This window comes from Equus quagga, chromosome 1, assembly GCF_021613505.1.
Source record: "Equus quagga isolate Etosha38 chromosome 1, UCLA_HA_Equagga_1.0, whole genome shotgun sequence".
NCBI lineage: Eukaryota > Metazoa > Chordata > Mammalia > Perissodactyla > Equidae > Equus > Equus quagga.
In genome coordinates this window covers 134,099,149-134,118,114 of record NC_060267.1, presented here as the reverse complement: position 1 = coordinate 134,118,114, position 18,966 = coordinate 134,099,149, and the positions used below count along the sequence as shown (strand labels likewise).

General features: G+C 59.6%; 1 protein-coding gene across 1 annotated transcript in view; it reads left to right on the top strand.

The window, feature by feature from the left end:
- Positions 1 to 1,519: 1,519 nt before the first annotated feature.
- The window catches only part of STAB1 (stabilin 1), a 27,324-nt gene continuing 9,877 nt past the window's right edge, over positions 1,520 to 18,966 (top strand). Inside the window, exons 1-34 of the mRNA XM_046667821.1 lie at positions 1,520 to 1,671; positions 5,961 to 6,097; positions 6,415 to 6,530; positions 6,777 to 6,862; positions 6,934 to 7,003; positions 7,379 to 7,474; positions 7,784 to 7,894; positions 8,150 to 8,346; positions 8,588 to 8,718; positions 8,901 to 9,028; positions 9,325 to 9,413; positions 9,629 to 9,766; positions 9,904 to 10,047; positions 10,127 to 10,189; positions 10,489 to 10,602; positions 10,708 to 10,761; positions 11,002 to 11,082; positions 11,506 to 11,664; positions 12,105 to 12,167; positions 12,412 to 12,507; positions 12,754 to 12,840; positions 13,365 to 13,476; positions 13,935 to 14,121; positions 14,231 to 14,324; positions 14,435 to 14,593; positions 15,885 to 15,980; positions 16,673 to 16,768; positions 16,906 to 16,953; positions 17,138 to 17,268; positions 17,439 to 17,550; positions 17,965 to 18,042; positions 18,131 to 18,229; positions 18,363 to 18,461; positions 18,618 to 18,749. Of these exons, the coding sequence (XP_046523777.1) occupies positions 1,594 to 1,671; positions 5,961 to 6,097; positions 6,415 to 6,530; positions 6,777 to 6,862; positions 6,934 to 7,003; positions 7,379 to 7,474; positions 7,784 to 7,894; positions 8,150 to 8,346; positions 8,588 to 8,718; positions 8,901 to 9,028; positions 9,325 to 9,413; positions 9,629 to 9,766; positions 9,904 to 10,047; positions 10,127 to 10,189; positions 10,489 to 10,602; positions 10,708 to 10,761; positions 11,002 to 11,082; positions 11,506 to 11,664; positions 12,105 to 12,167; positions 12,412 to 12,507; positions 12,754 to 12,840; positions 13,365 to 13,476; positions 13,935 to 14,121; positions 14,231 to 14,324; positions 14,435 to 14,593; positions 15,885 to 15,980; positions 16,673 to 16,768; positions 16,906 to 16,953; positions 17,138 to 17,268; positions 17,439 to 17,550; positions 17,965 to 18,042; positions 18,131 to 18,229; positions 18,363 to 18,461; positions 18,618 to 18,749 (3,681 nt within the window). The 5' untranslated portion in view covers positions 1,520 to 1,593. The remainder of the gene's footprint in view (positions 1,672 to 5,960; positions 6,098 to 6,414; positions 6,531 to 6,776; positions 6,863 to 6,933; positions 7,004 to 7,378; positions 7,475 to 7,783; positions 7,895 to 8,149; positions 8,347 to 8,587; positions 8,719 to 8,900; positions 9,029 to 9,324; positions 9,414 to 9,628; positions 9,767 to 9,903; positions 10,048 to 10,126; positions 10,190 to 10,488; positions 10,603 to 10,707; positions 10,762 to 11,001; positions 11,083 to 11,505; positions 11,665 to 12,104; positions 12,168 to 12,411; positions 12,508 to 12,753; positions 12,841 to 13,364; positions 13,477 to 13,934; positions 14,122 to 14,230; positions 14,325 to 14,434; positions 14,594 to 15,884; positions 15,981 to 16,672; positions 16,769 to 16,905; positions 16,954 to 17,137; positions 17,269 to 17,438; positions 17,551 to 17,964; positions 18,043 to 18,130; positions 18,230 to 18,362; positions 18,462 to 18,617; positions 18,750 to 18,966) is intronic.

Below are 18,966 nucleotides of genomic sequence, written 5' to 3'. Positions count from 1 at the left end.
GCGCCAGCAGAGTGGAATCCTCACCTGGAGGACCTGTCGCCCTCAGGAAGTCTGTGAGGAGAGCCACCAAGGTGGGAGTCTCCCTACTTAACAACACCCCCCCCCCCACCCACCTCCGCCAGATCTCAAACACCAGCCCCAGGGCCCCTCCAGCTGGTGGGGGGAGGAGCCAGGTGACAAGAGGTCCTCCAATGAGGTCTTTATCAAAGGCCTTTATAAACAGCCACCTGCCTCTCTCCATCTCAGTTACGTCATCTGTAAACAGGCTGATGTTGACCAGAGGCAGGGTCCACATGCCCAGGCCTGGCACACAGAAGCCTCACCACCTGGGTTACTGTTCCAGATCCTGCAGCCCGATGTGTGACAGCCGACCTCAGCTTGGGTCCATGAGGACAGGACCTATGGTGGGGGACTCTGCAGAGAGCAGACCTGGGACTGTGGATCTTAACACTGATGAGCTGAACAACCTTAGGTGAGTTACCCAGCCCCTCGGAGCTTCAGTTTTCCCCCCAGTAATAGGAGGATGATGAAAGTAACTGCCTTCATTCATTCACTCATTCCTCAAATCTGTATTGAGCATCTACTATGTGAACCAGCCAGACACCGTCCCTGCTCCCCTATAGCTGACATTCTGGTGGGGGACAGAAAATGAACTAAATAAACCAGTGTCAACTGGTGGCTGGTGCTACAAGGAAATGAAGGATGGTGACCTTTGACCTGAGGCGACCTTGTGGTGAGTCTGTGTGAGAGGATCTCGGGTAACAGCAGCACCACAGGAGCTCGCTTCCCATGGTTAAGGAGTAGAAAGGTCCACATGGCTGGAGCAGAGAGGAGGTGGACAGGCGACAAGGTCAGAGAGGCCCGTGGCCTGGCATGGAGAGGGGTTTGGCGTGTGGTGGGAAGCCTCGGTGCCTGGGCTGCTGAGTGGAGGACGGATCGAGGAGGGAGGGGCACTGGCAGCAGGGAGACCACTGAGGAGGCCCCACTGGTGGAGAAGGGAGGTGCAGGGACTCAGTGCTGGTCAAGTGGTGGAGGCGGATGGGCAGGTGAGAGGAGGAGTGGTCTGATGCGCTGTCCACTTAGCACAGAGCCTGGCAGGGAGCAGGAGGCCCACCTATACCCTCAGTAGTGGGAGAGGTGAGGCAGACAGACCTGATTCAGGGGCTGCCCTACCCGCAACCGCCAGAGCCCCCCAGAGCCTCTGAATGGAATATGCTGGGCTTGCAGACCCTCGGGAGGAGAGTTTTCATTGGAATTATCTCCGATAGATCCCAGGCTTGTAGCTAATGGTGGGCTTGGAGGCTGTGATGCCAGGAGAAGGGTCCCAGGTCAGGAAGCCCCGAGCAGAGCCCAGGCCATCCATGCTGGGGTCAGTGGCCAGCACCTTCCCTTCCGCCTGCAGGCTGCTGATACGCAGGAGGAAATCCTGGCGGGTTCCTGTGGGGGTGAGCTGGCGGGGCCTCCGGACTGCTTTTAAAGCGACTGCCTGCCCCATCCCGCCTACTCGCCCTGTGCCTGCCTTCTAGAGCTCATTCCCCACGCCGGCTGCCCCGACTCTGTCCTGGACAGCACGCGCGCCAGCCACCATCGGCCATGGCAGGGCCCCGGGGCCTCCTGCTCAGCCTCCTGGCCTTCTGCCTAGCAGGCTCCGGCTTTGTCATGGGGCAGAAGGTGAGTGTGAGCCATTTGCAGAGGGGCATGGTATCCAGGCCCAGCCGTCCAGTGGTGGGAGCAGGGAGGGAGCGTACACAGATTGGGCATGAATCTGCTTGGGGACACATGGGGCAGCTGGTACTTGTCTGACCTTCACGGGGCAGGACCAGAGGGCCGGGCTGTTACGCCCACCTCTGCAGGCTGAGGTCCGTGTCTGGTAGTTTGGGGTAGCAGGCGTGTATCAGCCTGCTCTCCTCTAACTGCGCCCAGCCGGCCAGCCGTGTGGTGTGGGCAGCCATCCCAGGGCTCCCCAGCCTTGGGGTGAGGGGTACAGAGCCGGGCCCATCCTCCTGCCCTTCCTGCCCAGACTGAGGCGGGGTCTCTGTGTGGCCCTGACATGAGGATTGGAGATGTGTTCACCCCCAACCCTCATGGGGCTGGCAGACTGACTCACATGGAACATGTGTGTGTGTGCTGGGTGTGTGTGCACGTGTGTGTGCCTGTGTCCAGCCCTGAAAGTACTCAGAAGCAAAATGACGTCTACTTACCTCCAGCTCCTCTGGGTCAACAGCAGCCAGCAATAACACCCTCAAGCCTAAGAGCGCAGCCCTGGGCACACCGGGCCTTCTCCCCTCAAGTCCTCACAGCCCCTGGGGCACTGATCTAGGGCAGCGTTCCTGTTCTCCGCCTGAGAAAGCCAAGGCCCCAGGATGATGGAGACGGGTCAGGACAACTCTGGAGCTGTGCTCCAGACACTCTGATTCCCTATCCAGCCTTTTGGGAGGAGCAGACAGGGTCCTGGTGTGTGACTCTCAGGTCCATGTGTGCTAGCCACCTCCAGTCTGTCTGTCTGTAGTTCCACCCAGGTCCCATAGGAGGGACATTGTCCCTGTTGGAGTTTCTAGAAGAGCCTCCCACCCTGAGTATGGAGATAGAGTCCCCTGGCTGGGGCCTGCCTCCGGTGAGGGACCCTCCCCTGTGAGGCTAAGTTCATTTGATTCTTGAGGCAACTGCTGTTGCCTCATCTCACTACAGGCAAACTGCACTCCAGAGAGAGAAAGGGCTCGCCCAGGATCCTGCTGCCAGGCAGAACCAGCACAGGGAGCTAGGCCCCTGCCACCACCAGGCTCTTTCTCTTGTATCCATATGGTCCCTCAGAGATGGGGCAGGGAGAGGGGCCTCACCAGCTTCAGGGCCAGGTCAGGGCTGGGGACAGGCAGATCTGAGGCTAAAAGGTGACAGTGATGGTGGAAAAGCCAAGGGTCCCAAGCTGAGCCCTGCAGGTAGGTTCCTCTCCCTCTCTGCCTCAGTTTCCCCATCTGTACAATGAAGGGAATTTCAAAGACCTTGCCACCTCCTTATGTTCTGGGAACAGGTGTCAACAAAGGGCCTGAGGCCGGGAATTTTTCCCATCAGAGACCTGTGGCTCTGACCACCTCTAAGCCTACATTCTGGGCTGGTCTCAGAAAGCCTGGGCCAAGGAAGAGGGTCCCAAGGGCTCTTGTGGATAGGGACACGTCAGTGCTGGCCACTTCTCACACATGCTCAATCACTCAGCCCTCCCGGGTCCCCAGGTAGCATGAGACCCTCCGTAAATAGTAGGAAACTGAGGCTCTGAGGGGAAGGGATGACCTCTGGCTCACACAGCCAGTGAGGGGCAGGAACAGGACTCAGACACAGGTAGGCGCAGGCAGAAGAGTAGGGAAAGCTTCCTGGAGGAGGGGGTCTTAGCACCTGTCCATTCAACAGCCTTTTACCCAGCACTGCCTCTGCATACGGCGTGTGCTGGTGCTGGTGGAGCCTGTGGTCTCCAGCTGGAGTTTGAAAGCAGAGGAGCATTGATCTGGGGCAGGGGAAAGCAGTTTGAGGGGCCCTTCTTCTCTGGGGGAGTTTGGGTTCTGGGTCCCGGGCCCCAGCTTGTGGGAATTTTTTCCACCTTCTCACAACAAGCTTGACACTTTGCGTCTCCCCAACTTCCCCAGAGCGCCTCTGTGGGAAGCAGACGTTGCAAAATCAGTTCTGGATTGGGACAGGGAGGGGGGCAGCACCCGCGTGGCTCCGGCGAGTCCCGAGGTGCCCCCAGGAAGAAAGGAATCTGATTCAGCACTTGGCCATGATCCGGCCTCACCCCGCCCAGCGGGACCAACAGCAAGACTGAGGGCTGGGGCTGCTGATGCTCCTTCCAGGCCGCCAGGTGGAGGGGACCTGAGTGCCTACCTCTAGTGTGGTCCCCGGAGAGAAGTGTGAGTTGACAGCTGGCTTATCCATCCATCACCATTTCACACACATTTACACGCTCAACATCCTGTGCATGATCATCCACCAAAGGACCCAAGGCTCCGGCTTCCTCCCATGCCCGTAACTTACCCGCCACTTCATCGAACCCTGCTCGGCCCAAGCTTGAGGCCAGTGCTCTCTCATTCCCCCTGAGCCCGTATTTAGGGCTGACCAACATTCATCTGAGAGCTGGTCCCTGGGCCAGTGGTGGCTGGGCTGGCAGCTGTGCCACAGGGGATCCAGCCGCCTGCCAAGCCTTTGCCCTGAGCCAGCAGTTGCCCAGCCCTGGAGTTACCCAACTTCCTAGTTGCTCCCTGGCTCAGCAAAGACCGAGCCTCAGAGTGGGGAATGAGACCACAAGCCCCCTGCCGCACAGCTCGGCCTGAGGCCACTCGCAGCAACTTCCCTCTTTGCAGACCGCAGAGGCATGGGCAGAGAAGGCCAAATCACAGTGGCAGAGAGGCTGCTGGTGTCACCAGAAGAAAGCATCAGGCCCAGTTTCTCCTTTTCTCGTGCTCTGAGAAGCCACACATCTGTAATGTGGTTCAGGAAGAGGCGCGCTCCCTTTGGACCACAGTGTGTTCAGCATTTTTTAGATGAGAACATCTTAGCTTCTCCAGGCCATGCCCCTGGTCCCAGAAACTTCTCCTCCATCAAAACACACCTTCCTAGGGCCCTTTCTTGCGCTTACAACCTCAAGTTTAGCTACCGCCCCTCCAGGGCACAGTGCTGTAGGTTACCGGGATGTTGTTGCCATAGAGGTAGCCCCAGTGGTGGTGGACTCGCCAGAAGCACAGTGGGCCAGTGAATGGGACCGCAGGCCTGGTGCTTCCTTGGCACACTCAGGTGATGGCCTCTTCCCCTGCCCCGACCTCTCTTCTCCACGCAGCCCAAGGGCCCATTTAAAACAGAAACTCAGTCACAGGGCTGCCCCTGACTCCCACTCCCCTCTCTGGCCTGGCTCCCAGCCCCTCTCCAGCCTCTCCTCGGTTGCTCTCTGCCTGTCACATGTGGTTGTTTGTTCCTTCCCACTTCCTGGCTTTTGCCTCTCCTGTCCCCTCTGCTAGGAGCACTGGCCCTGGCCAACTCTCATGCATCCTTCAGGTCCCAGCTCAATTGTCACCTCACCTGGAAAGCCACCTGGACCTAAGCCTGGGTCCTCTCAGCTCCCTCGCTGCCTGCATTGCCCGTCCGGTGATAGGCAGGGGATCCCTGGGCCCCGGCCAGTGCGTGAGGCCAGGGGCCAGGCTTGGGGTCGGGGCTCAGGGAATGGGACTGCTTGGCCCAAATGTGTGCAGACCCCTTGCCCAGGCCTGTTCCCACAGGTCAGCATCTAGGGTCTGGGGCTGGCTCCTAGGTCTCTGACCCCAGGGCAGCAGAGAGGACCTTTGGGCTTGCTAAAAGTGTCATTCAAGAGCACAGCGGGCGTATACTCAGAGCAGAGCGATGACTGGAGGGCTGGCCCCATGGTGCATGGCTGAAAATTTGTGTCCTGCCTCTGCCCGGGAATTGGGGATGGTCACCATGCTCTCCTCCCAGACAGTGTCAGCCATGTCATTTAGAGTTTATTTTTAAATGAAAAGTGAGAATGAGCACTAGGTTGAGAGTCCAAGTTCTAGTCCCTGATTTGCACCCAGTCACTGGGTGGCTTTGCATGAGGGCTGTCAGCCGGGGTTCAGTTTTCCCATATAAATGGGCTGGGCTGGGAACAAAATGGCTGGTTGCTCTTGGTGTCAGAAGGTATAGACTCTCAGGCTTCTGGGCATGCTTTTGGGGCCCTGGGCAGAGGTATGTGGCTATGGACATAGGAACATGCTGTGGCAGTGACGACCTGCAACAGGCAGGTTTCCCCCAGTCTCTCAGGAACTTCCTTGTCCTCATTGCATCCCCACCGAACAGGTGGGAAACCAAGGCCTGGGGAGGGGTGCTAGGTCTTGCCACAATCGGGACAGAGTCCGGACTGGGTTCAGGGTCCAGGGTCCAGGGTCCAGGGTCTAGGCCCCTCACTCCAAACCCTACCTGTGGCCCAGGTTCTGTCCAGACGATGCGACGTGAAGACCAAGTTTGTCACTCACATGCCCTGCACCTTGTGCCCCATCATCAAGAAGCAGACGTGTCCTCCAGGCTGGCTTCGGGAGTTCCCAGGGAAGATATCACAGGACTGCCGGTGTGGACCCCATTCCCCATCCCTGCCGCTTCCAGGAATGTCCTGTAGGGTGGGAGCCTGGCAGGCCTGGGGAGCGAGGGCGGGGACTCACTTACCTGTGTGTCTGTTGGCCCCTCCAGTGGGCAGCGTAGGCAGGGAGGAAGGAGTGAGGGGGCAGGGGCGGGCGGTGGTTATTGAGCTCTACTGTGCGCAGACCCAGTGCTCATCTCTGGGCCAGGCAGAGAGAAAGGAGGTGGAGTAAACCCAGCGTGGGGAGGCTGGGGTAGGGCTGCAGAGGGGGGGCCCCTCCCATCACCCTGTCCACCCTTTGTCCCCAGCTACGAGGTGCAGCTGGGGGACTCATTGGTGTCCATGAGCGGCTGCAGCCTGGAGTGCTGGAAGGATGTGGTGCAGAAGGCCTGCTGCCCTGGCTACTGGGGGTCCCAGTGCTACGGTACGGGGGAGGGAGGGGGTCCCAGCCTTGTTCCTCACACCCCAGCCCTATTCCTGGCCTCCCGTCTGCAGCCTCTGCCTGCATACCCCATCAACTTGTTCATTTGATGAACACCCCGAGCCCACACAGCTTGGCCGTCTGGCTCTGGCTGCCCCAGAGGAGGGGCTGAGTCTGGGGCTGCCAGAGCTGCTGGGGTCAGGGTGAATCGAGAGTTCTTGGTGCAGAGCTGAGTTCTGGGGTCCACAGAGTGCCCTGGGGGGGCTAAGACTCCATGCAACGGCCATGGGACCTGCCTGGATGGCATAGACAGGAACGGGACCTGTGTGTGCCAGGTAAGGGCCGGTCAGGGCTGGGGTGGGTGGCAGAGGAGAGGCCACACTGACTTGGCGAATCCCTCTGCCAGGAAAACTTCAGTGGCTCAGCCTGCCAGGATTGCCAAGACCCCAACCGGTTTGGGCCTGACTGCCAGTCAGGTAAGCACTGGCAGGGCACGGGGGCAGGGCCAGTGTCCACCTGGGGGCCTGTGGGGACCTGGTCCCTATAACCAGCCCCACCAACCTCCCTCCCAGCCCCTCAGCCTCACATTTCTCCTCTAGGGACACGAACTCTGCTTCATAATACCTCTAGCCTTTGCACACACTGCTCTTGGAGGCCTCCTCCAGGAAGCCCTCCCTAAACCCCAGGCTGGGCCAGGTGCCTCCCCTCAGCTCCACCACACCTGAATTCTGTACTCTTGAGATTTTACCTGCTAGAACTGAGTTCTAGAAATGCAGAGGTCAGGGACTCGATGTCCCTGTGTGTCCCTGGCTGAGGCTTGGGTCCCATCTGTCCCTGTGTGTCCTTCCCAGTATGCAGCTGTGTGCATGGCATGTGCCGCCATGGGCCTCTAGGGGATGGCAGCTGCCTGTGCTTTGCTGGATACACTGGACCCCGCTGTGACCAAGGTGAGCAGTGCTGCTGGGGCAGTGAGTGCTCAGTGATAAGAGCAGGAGAGGCCGATGGGGTGAGGGATGGGGCCTGAGCCTCAGCAGGACCTCTGTCCACAGCCTAATTTCTTTCTAAGTAGAGGAGGCACACGGCTCGTCAGGCGGAGGGGTGTCATCTGAGACTTCCATTGCCAGAGGCCCAGAGGCCCAGAGGGGGCGAGGCCCTGGCCAGAGTCACACAGCAAATTGGGCAGAGCAACTTTGCTCCTGTGTTCCTCTGCAACCTGGGGCTTCAAGGCACTGCAATGTTCTCCTTTTTCTACTCAGAGCTTCCCGTCTGCCAGGCCCTGCACTGTCCCCAGAACGCCCAGTGCTCTGCAGAGGCCCCCACCTGCAGCTGCCTGCCTGGCCACACCCAGCAGGGCAGTGAATGCCGAGGTAAATCAGTGACCTAGAGGCTGGGGGCCCCAACTCAGGACGAGCAGGCTCTGGGAGGACATCCTGTTAATCCGCAAGTGCGATCTGGCTGTTTACAAGGAGGGAGAACTGTCCCTGAGGTGGGGGAAGGGGCCTATCCCCAAGGTCTAGATCAATCTGTTCACCCCATCTTTGGACCATCTTGGTAGAAGCTATGGGGGAGACGGGGCTCCTGGGTGCCCACCTCACTTGGGCTTGCTCTCTCTGCTCTGGCAGCCCCTGACCCCTGCCGGCCATCGCCTTGCTCTCCATTGGCCCAGTGCTCGGTGAGCCCCAGGGGGCAGGCAGAGTGTCGCTGTCCTGAGAACTACCATGGTGATGGAATGGTGTGTCTGCCTCAGGACCCGTGCACCACCAACCATGGTGGCTGCCCCAGCAACTCCACCTTGTGTCTGTACCAGAGGCCAGGCAAGGTGAGCCAGGGTGCTGAGCTGGGCCTGCACCACGGTCCACCCGCCCACACTGGCTGTGGGGTTCTGGACAAATCACAGGCCTCCTGGGGGCTTCAGATGCCCCATTTGTAAAAGGGGAAGAGGATGACAGCCCTATTCTCAGAGGGTGGCTGTGGGGGCCCAGCAGAGATCTGAGGGTTTGCAGACGCCAGCAGTTCTCATGGTCACGGTGTCACTGTCCTGTTCCTGCCTGGTGGCCCAGGCCTCCTGCTCATGTAAGCCAGGCCTGGTCAGCATCAACCACAATGCCTCCACGGGCTGCTTCGCCTACTGCCTCCCCAACTCCTGTGACCGGTCAGCCACCTGCCAGGTGACCCCCGATGGGAAGACCAGGTGGGCACAGGGGTCTCGGGGTGGGCACCAGGGGCAAAGCAGAGAGGGTGGGCTGGGCAGGAGCAAGTATGCACACCTGTGCACACTCAGCTCAAGGGTCCTATGAGGATGGGTGGCTGAGGGCCAGGAGGTGTGGACTGGCCACACCCCCTGCCCTGACCACTTCCACCCATGTCCCCTAGCTGTGTATGCAAAGAGGGTGAGGTGGGGGATGGGCGTGCCTGCTACGGACACCTGCTCCATGAGGTACAGAAGGCCAGCCAGACGAGCACGGCATTCCTGCGCCTGAGAATTGCCCTCGCTATGCTGGGTGTGTGACCCCCACCACCTGCCTGTGACCTGCCCCTTGCACCCAGCTCTGCTGGCAGGGAGGGAAGGTCAGACTCTGCAGAGCTGTCTTGTTTCTCTGCCTAAGAGCTGTGGAAGCAGAGAGTGGGCTGTGGTGGGGCACATGATGGAGGTGGGAACTGGCCACCTCCAGATCCTGAGGCCCCCCATCTACCCTAGACCTAGACCCAATGCCCCTACTCCGACTCTCCAAAACCTAGCACTGATGCCTGAGGGTCTCCCAAGACCCACTCTGATGTGCCCTCTCCTGGTCCCCAGACCAGGGCTGCCGGGAGGTCCTCACCACGTCGGGCCCATTCACCGTGCTGGTGCCATCCATCTCCTCCATCTTCCCCAGGACCATGAACGTGAGCCCCTCCCCATTGAGAAGCTGGCTTCTGGCCCTTGCCTCCTCCCTGGACCCTGCCCTAAGCTTCAGGGCCCCTAGAGAGTCCCCAGTCCACACTCTGGGGAACTGAGGCCTAGGAGGCATCTTGTCCCCTCCGTTCCTTGGGCAGGGGTGGCTTGAAGAGGACCACCGACCCTGGATCCACTGAGCACCCCGATCCCCTTGTGCTCACAGGCATCCATTGCCCAGCAGCTCTGCAAACAGCACATCATTGCAGGGCAGCACATACTGGAGGAGTTAGGGACCCAGCACACACACAAGTGGTGGACTCTGGCCGGGCAGGAGATCACTGTCACCTTCAACAGATTCATGGTAAGGGGAGAACCTCAGCCTGGAGACCAGAGGGGTCCCGGTTTGGGGCACAGCCCAGGCAAAGGTATGGAGGTGGGATGGAGCCTCAGGACAGAGGGATGGCATATGGAGTCTGAGTCAGAGGTCTCATATCTTAGAGGAAGTACACCTACAAGTACAAAGATCAGCCCCAGCAGACATTCACCATCCACAAGGCCAACTACCCAGCAGTCAATGGCATCTTCCACGTGGTCACTGCCCTGCGATGGCAGCCCCCAACAGAGCTCCCTGAGGACCCCAAGGTAAGCCAGTGCCTTCTCCTCTGGGGATGAGCAGCCTCACCCTCTTCTCTGGGGCCCTCATGCTCATCCCTTCCTACAGAGAACCATCAGCCAGATCCTTGCCTCCACTGAGGCCTTCAGCCGGTTTGAAACCATCCTGGAGGTGAGTTTGGGGAAAAAGTCCTAGTCCATCTGATCTTTTGGGCCAGGATCCCTCAACACCCAGAATCTGCCCCACGGTGATCTGAGGTTCTGGAGTAGCATGGGCAAAGGCCCATGCTCCCATCCTAGAACCTGCCCATCACCATCCTGAGGTTCTGTGGTAGCATGGACCCATTGATGATATCTCCCCCTTACTCCCAGTGGGAGCTCCCTGTGGGCCGGGCGTGGCAGGGCCCAGGCAGGGCTCAGAGGTGGAGGTTGGCCACAGAGCCTCCCTGAGTCTGCCTCCCACCGCCACAGAACTGTGGGCTACCCTCCATCCTGGACGGGCCCGGGCCCTTCACAGTCTTTGCCCCAAGCAACGAGGCTGTGGACAGATTGCGTGACGGCCGCCTGATCTACCTCTTCACGGCAGTAAGCTCAGCGTGGAGAAGGGGTTGGGGACAGCGGGGCACCAGGGCCTCTACCCTCCCCCACCCTGCCAGGCCTCCAGCAGCCAAGTCCTCTCTCCCCTGCCAGGGCCTCTCCAAACTGCAGGAGCTGGTGAGGTACCACATCTACAGCCATGGCCAGGTGAGAGCTCCTCCTCCAGGAGGGCAGCCAGCTTGCACCCACTGGTGGGCTAGCAGGGGTTTATCTTCGGTTTCCAGTCTTCCCAGGGGCCCTTCTCCTCTCCCCTCCCATCTGGGCTATGATAGCACAGAGGAGAGCCCAGGGACCAAGGCAGTAGCTGTGAGTCACCTGGGCAGGACTGGGCATAGCCCCAAGGTCTAGCCGGTGTCCAGCCTAAGACCACCTTCTTCTCCACCCCAGCTGACCATTGAGAAGCTCATCTCCAAGGGTCGGGTCCTCACCATGGCAAACCAGGTGCTGGCTGTGAATATCTCTGAGGAGGTGAGTTCCATGAACATCTGGATTGAATGGACAGATAGAGGGGCTGGTGACGACTGGCCAATTGTTTGGCCTCTTTCAGACCTGCCTTCATGCTCCGCCCCCCGTGGTGGGCAGGCCCTGGTGAGGGTCATATGGGAGGCAGGCACAGATCAAACCTTCTCCTGGGATCCAAAAGGCTGGGAGGGCTCCAAAGAGGAGGAGGGTGAGCACGTGGGCAGGGGGTGCTCCATGTGGTGGAAACAATGTGGGTCAGGGTACGGGGGCTGGAGCAGTTTTGCCGGAGCAGGAGGCATTGCTGAGGAGAGGGGAGCCAAGAGGGCCCGGCAGGCTGGGCCTTGCACTGAGCTGCAGAGGAGGCGGCGGCACTGGGGCTGGGCTGGGGCCTGCTGGGCTGGATGGGTTGCACACGGGGCTCTGCCACAGGGGCGCATCCTGCTGGGACCTGAGGGGGTCCCTCTACGGAGAGTCGATGTACTGGCTGCCAACGGCGTGATCCACATGCTGGAGGGCATCCTGCTGCCCCCGACCATCCTGCCCATCCTGCCCAAGCACTGTAACGAAGAGCAGCACAAGATCGTGGCGGTGAGCACACGCTGTGCAGTGAGCCTTCCGTGAGACCCCCACGTCGCTTTCGTAGGGCTCTTCTCCCAAGGGAAGGCCTACATGTGTGGGTGGGCTGATGGGGACTCTGGGGCCCAGGTGCAGACCCACGGATCCACCTGGATGTCCCCACCCCCCAGCCCTCAGCAGTCGTCCTGATTGTCCCTTTGAGATCACTCTTGTGTCTTTGGCCCTCTGTCCCCAGCTTCCCTGCTGGGGTCTGTGATTCCCTCATCCTGTCACTCTGAGCCCTGCCCTACCACAGGGCCTTTGCCCTGGCTCTGTCCTCTGCCCAATCACCATCCCCTGGCCCTCCTGTGGATGACTCTTTCTCTGACCTCAGGTCTCAGCTCAATGCCACTTTCTTAGGGTTTGTTGAATGAATAAACCATGACTAACCCACCTCCCCTTGCCCTGCCTAGGGCTCCTGTGTGGACTGCCAAGCCCTGAACACCAGCACGTGCCCCCCCAACAGCGTGATGCTGGTAGGCATCCCTGGGCCCAGCCCTCAGGGCTGACTTCTGACTGCCTAGCAAGCTTTCTGCCCTGGGTCAGGGTGGGGAGGAGGGGCTGGGAGGCTAGGCTGGACCCGGAACCTCAGCACTCCTCGACCCACGGAGGATGGGAGTGCTGGACCCAGGGAGCTAAGGTCAATTGACCAGGGCAGCCTGGCAAAGAAGGCCAGCCCAGGACCCACGCCTGCTGACCAGCCTTGCACGGCCCACCCAGGACATCTTCCCTGAGGAGTGTGTCTACACCTATGACCCTAGTGGGCTCAACGTCCTGAAGAAGGGCTGTGCCCGCTACTGCAACCAGACCATCCTGGTGAGCCTGAGCATGGGTGCTCACTCCCTCGTGACCTAGGGCACTTGCTTCTCCTCTGGGGCCCCCAGGCTGGGGCTGAGTGAGCTGCCCTCTTCAGAGAGCTGTGGTGCATTCTAGTGGTGGAAAAGGTGTCACAGAGGGGCCTCACCCACCGCCTTGCTCTAGAGATGGGACCAAGGAGCAGAAGCAGCCTGGGCAGCGGGGATGGCATGACCCTCCTGGACCCTCAGACACATTCTTTTACAGAAACCTGGCTGCTGCAAAGGGTTTTTTGGGCCTGACTGTGCGCAGTGTCCTGGGGGCTTCTCCAACCCCTGCTATGGCAAAGGCAATGTGAGTCTCCTCTTGCCCTGGGGTGTGGTGTCGGGGAGACAGGGGCTCCCTCCCGAGTTGGCCAGTAACTGGCTGTGTGTCTGAGCCAAGCCTGCCTGTCTCTGGCCTTGGGTTCCTCACGTCTAGGCAGTGGAAGCTGGACCCAATTATTTTTACTACTTTAATTAGAAATAGTTAGATAGATTTTTGTATCTACTTTCATAAAGGCTATTTGTCTGTAGTTTTTTCCTGTGTTCTATTTTAGCGCTTTGTAACATCGGGGTTTCTTTAGCGCCTGGCTGTGGAAGAGCACAGCAGTTATGTGGTTCTAGGTTGAGCAGAAGTCACCCATGGAACCTCCAGGGCCAGGTGCCTTTTAGGGGCTGGTTCTTTGGCAGTATCAGTGATTTGGAAGGTGTCTTCCAGGGGGAGGGCTTCTGGGGAGAGCAGGAGCTCAGAGTCAGCCCATGGAGGGGAGGGGTGTTGGGGGAGAGGGTGTGGAGAGGCCCCTCTGTGTGACTGATCCTGCCTCCTGCCCACCCCAGTGCAGCGATGGGGTCCGGGGCAATGGGGCCTGCCTCTGCTTCCCAGACTATAAGGGCATCGCCTGCCACATCTGCTCCAACCCAAACAAGCACGGAGACCAGTGCCAGGAAGGTGGGTGGTCTTAGCCCAGGCTGCCTGCATGGAGAAAAAGGGTCTGCTTGGGAAGAGGACTTAGGACTCCAAAGAAGGGGAACAGAGCCCCAGGAGGAAGGGTGAAGGCCAGAGGGAGTGGAGGAGGATTTGGGAACAGAAATAGATCCCTGTTTCACCCATGCCAGGAAGAGAAATGTCATTTAATCTGAAGTGTGCCAGACTTAGGTTGGACACACAGAAGAACTTCCTGATGGTGGTGTTGGGGGCAGGGTAGCTAGAAGGGGGTGACTCAAAGCAAGAAGTGCCCCCCTCCATTTCCTCTGCCCCCCCATCAAGTCTGGGCTGACCTCTGATTTTTTGACCCTGAAGTCAAAACTATGCTGGCTGCCCCATTCCTAGCACTCCCCCTCCTGCATCCAGGCTCCCAGCCAGCCCGCCCCTGCCTCAGTTTCTGGGCTCCCATCTCCTCCCTGCAGACTGCGGCTGTGTCCACGGTCTATGTGACAACCGTCCAGGCAGTGGGGGTGTGTGCCAGAGTGGCACGTGTGCCCCAGGCTTCAGTGGCCGCTTCTGCAACGAGTCCACAGGGAGCTGTGGGCCCACAGAACAGGCCCAGCACTGCCACCTGCACGCCCGCTGCGTCACCCAGGGGCGTGTCGCCAGGTGAGGACTCGTGCTGCCCCTCTGCCCAGTCCACAACCGAACTGTAGGTTTGCTCAGCCTTGAGCCTCTTCCAGAGGTTCATTGGAGCCCCTGGTTCACCCACCCCCAGGTGTCTCTGTCTCGATGGCTTTGAGGGCGATGGCTTCTCCTGCACACCCAGCAACCCCTGCTCCCACCCAGACCGTGGCGGCTGCTCAGAGAACGTCAGTCTGGCCCCTTCCCTGATGTCCTGGCCCACGGGTGGAAGGTGGGACTCTGTTGCCCTCTGCCCGCCCCCCTGCAGCCTTGAGTCATTTATCCATGGCTCTCACAGGCTGAGTGTGTCCCCGGGACCATGGGTACCCACCACTGCACATGCCACAAAGGCTGGAGCGGAGATGGTCGTGTTTGTGTGGCCATTGACGAGTGTGAGCTGGACGCGCGAGGTGGCTGCCATGCTGATGCCCTCTGCAGCTATGTGGGACCTGGGCAGGTGAGGCGCAGCAGGCCTAGAGACAGCAGGGTGGAGGGTCTCTGTTCTGGGGGACTCTCCTCCTACCCCATCTGACTCCAGGAACTCAAGCTCAGGGTCTTAAACTCAGGCACAAATGAGAATCCAGTTCTGAAATGTTGAGTCGTACAATCTGGAAGCAGTGGCCATGTGCTGGAAGAGATGTGAGGGCCATGATAGTTTTAAAGAAGGTGCATTCCACTGCCAGTCTAAGCAGCATTTTTTCCCAATCAGAAGACTGTGCCTCCTGTCTCTCAGAGATGAGGACTCTCGTAATCAAAGCAATGAGTTCTCTGCTTTAACTGACCACTGGGACCATCATTTTCTGACAATGAGTTCATTCATTCATTTGTTGCTTTCCCATGTGTTACCAGGCACTTGTTACACGCTAGTCCCTGTTCTAGACTTAGGAATTCAATGCTGAGCAAAGCAGGAAGAGACCTCTGCCCAAGGAGAGTGATGTCCCCAAATCTTTAGACTCTTGGAAATCCAGCTCTGGAACTGCACAATCTCAGAATCTACTCACAGGATCTCAGGACCTGAGCCTTCCATGTAAAGCATTTCAGGCCTGGCGAACCTGAGGGCTGGCTGACACTTAAGAATCTCTAAAATGCCAATTGGGAGGCCAGGCCTGGCTGGCTCAGGACCTTATTCTCTCACTCCACAATAGTCTGAACCACCCGCCTGTGGGGTCTTAGCAGTGAGAACTCAAATGGGCATGCAAGCTGGAGCTCCGAACTCTTAGCGGGAGCTTTAAAGTTCAGAACTGAGGACTGGAAGAAGCAGGTTGAGATGCCTGCCCCCAGCTTGCAAACAAGGGCAGCTGAAATCTGGACAGTCTCAGTTACTCACCTGCAGTGTGGACACTGGCAGTCAGTGGGAAGGAGCAGAGCAGCTGAGCCGCATGGTAGGGTTGGAGGTGGGATGTGAGCCACCATCGCTGGGGCTGACTTGGCAAATAACTGCCCACATACTGCTAACCTCAATGGCCCTGGCAGGGCCCAGGCCCAAGAGCAGAGGGCCACTGAGTCTTCATGGACACTTCTTTGCCAATGCCATCACTTCCTTGGACTCAAGCTGAGAGCCAGTCACCCCTCAGGGCCTCAGTCTCCCCATCTGGAACATGGGTCTGCAAGGGTGGGCCTGGGAGAAGCTCCCCTGGGGTCTGAGCAGACCTCCCCAGGGGAAACTGTCCATTGAGAGCTGAGGGGTGGAGGAGGAAAGGGTTGGGTGCTCCTGGTGAGATGGGCCCTCTGCTCCCCAACCTCCCCAGAGCCGGTGCACCTGCAAGCTGGGATTCGCAGGGGACGGCTACATGTGCAGCCCCATCGACCCCTGCCGGGCGGGCAACGGTGGCTGCCATGACTTGGTGAGGGGTGAGGGGGCTCCGAGCCCTGGGGAAGTTCTCGGGGGGCCTTGGCTGCAGTGCTCACATTTTCTCTGTGTGTCCCTGTCTCTGGTCGGGATTGGAATCTTTCTAAACCCCAAATCCTAACCATGGTCACCCCCTTGCCCACAGGATACAGTTTTAGTCCTCCTTATCAAGGCCCCGGCCCCTGCCCAGACTCCTCTCTCCACCTTTGCTCTCAGCACCCCCCATTCCATGCTCCCGCAGTCACTCTGAGCTCCTCACTGTGCCCTGACCTCTCTCTGCTCTAACACCACCACACTTCTACCCCGGTATTCTGGAAGGCCTCACCTCGCCACGCTTTTGGCCTGGCTAGCTCCTCCTGCTCTCAGTTCAGGACTCTACTGAGGGTCCAGAGCCTTCTGGACATCTCACAGCCCTGGGCTTCCTGGACCCATCTGTCACGATGGGGTGGAGTGACTCATGTCAAATGCTCAGTGGTCTTGGAAAGCAGAGCCAGGGACACCAAAGGAGCAACATGAATGCAGACTGGAGGGATGGAGAGACAGATGGTGGGAACGGGTGGCTGGACAGAGAGACAGTAGGAGCATGGGCGACAAGGGTGAATAGAGAGATGGAGGATGGGTGCTGTCCAGCTGGCCATGTGGGTGCTGAACGGAGGGTCATGTCTCTCTGCCCCACCCCCACCCCAGGCCACCTGCCGGGCAGTGGGGGGAGGTCAACGGGTCTGCACATGCCCCCCTGGCTATGGGGGTGACGGCCTCAGCTGCTACGGAGACATCTTCCAGGTGAGTGTTTCCCTATGGCTGGGGAGGAATCTTCTCGCGCACCTCAGGCGGGAATGGGCAGTGCTTGGGGCCCTGGAGGGAAGGGGGACTTGGGTTTGTCCCTGGGCCTGTGACCTCAGCTCTTTCCCTCCTCTTAGGAGCTGGAGGCAAATGCCCATTTCTCTGTCTTCTACCAGTGGATCAAGGTAGGAGAGGGCAGAAGGCTGGGGTTCTGGCTCCCATCTAGGAGGCCTCCCTGGATGCAGGGGCACTGCATAACATCTCCAAGAGCTAGAGGTGGGGGGCAGGCCGGGAGGTTTGGAGCAGATGATCTCAAGATGGTGGCTGCCTTCCTCACTCCTCCTGTCCCCCTCCACACTGCGTGCACAGAGTGCCGGCATCACTCTTCCTGCCGACAGCCGAGTCACAGCCCTCGTACCCTCTGAGTCTGCCATCCGTAGGCTGAGCCCTGAGGACCAGGCCTTCTGGCTGCAGCCAAGGATGCTGCCCCAACTGGTCAGGTGGGCAGCCAGGGCCAGGCCCCGGGAGGGGTCTTCTGTGGGAGACCCAGCCCCTCCCCAGAGGCACCCAACCTGGCATGTGTCCACCCCTTGGTGTGGAGCCCAGTCCTAGGGGTCTCTGTAGGTTACACTAACCTGGTTCCATGGTCCCCCAAACTGTGCCCCCTCAGGGCCCATTTTCTCCAGGGCTCCCTCTCCGAGGAGGAGCTGGCCCGGCTGGGCGGGCAGGATGTGGCCACCCTGAGCCCCACCACACGCTGGGAGATTCACAACATCAGTGGGGTATGTGGTGAACTCTGGGCAACAGAGGGGACCATGTGGGGCATGGAAGAGAATTTGAGTGGCTGCAGGCTTCCCAGACCAGGGACTCCAAGGGACAAGATCAGGGCCCCCTCGCCCTGCCCAGGACCAGGCTCAGAGGGTGTGCTCAGGACACTTCTGCTGCTGGGCAGTGACTGCCCTGCCAGGGGTTGTCTGTTCCTCTTTGTCTGCATGTGCACCCCTGTCTCTCACACATGGGCTTTGCTAAGAGTCTGTGTGCCCATCTGATGGGTTTGGAGTCTGAGGGTGTCTGGGCCAGGCTGGAGGCTACCAATGGGCGACTGTGTGCCCAGCAGCCTCTCTGTTGGTCCTGCACCCACTCGTAAGTGTCCACCTGTGTCCACCTGTGTCTGAGCTCTGCCTGCTGCCTTACAGAGGGTCTGGGTGCAGAACGCCAGTGTGGACGTGGCTGACCTCCTCGCTACCAACGGTGTCCTACATGTCCTCAGTCAGGTATGCCTGGAGGGGCTGTGCGCAGGGAAATTCCCAGGCAGGCCGAGAGGCAGTGGCATACTGACCAGCCCCCCATGCTGCTTGCCAGGTCCTACTGCCTCCAAAAGGGGCCATGCCGGTTGGGCAGGGGTTGCTGCAGCGACTGGACTCGGTGCCTGCCTTCCGCCTCTTCCGGGAGCTGCTGCAGGTAAGATCAAGAAGAGAGAGGGGAGCAGCTTGTCAAGGGTGCCCTCCCCCAGGTGCAGAGGGGGCTGGCTGGCTCCTAGGGTCCAGACTCAGGGCGATGATGCCCTTCCCTAACCCCGGCCCTCTGCCCCTAGCACCATGGGCTGGTGCCCCAGATTGAGGCTGCCACCGCCTACACCATCTTTGTGCCCACAAACCACTCTCTGGAGGTCCAGGGCAACAGAAGCAACCTGGTGAGGTCACTGGGACAGGGGCAGCTGAGGGAGGAGGGTGGAGGCCTGGAGCTTGAGCCTGAGCTTGCCGTCCCACGGCAAACGGACACGGGGAGGAACGCACTGTCCAGGGCAATTGGTGGCCCTGGAACCCCCTGAACTTTTCCTTTCCCTCAGGATGCAGACACAGTACGACACCACGTGGTCCTGGGGGAGGCGCTCTCCGTGGAAGCCCTGCAGAGGGGGGGACACCGCAACTCCCTTTTGGGCCCCGCCCACTGGCTCGTCTTCTACAACCATAGCGGCCAGGTTTGGGGGACAAGGAGATCCTACCCCAGGGAACCCTGCTCTTGAAGACCCTTTCTCTTTGGAGTTCCCCTACCTGGGAGCCTCCAACGTTTGCTCCAGGGACCTCCCATCCTGGGAGAGCCCCCCATTTGTGGACACACCCCCAGCCCTGGCCTTGTAGCTCCTGAGGTGAGGGTGGTGATGGGGGCGGGGGGGTGGGTTCAGCCTCCTATCCCAC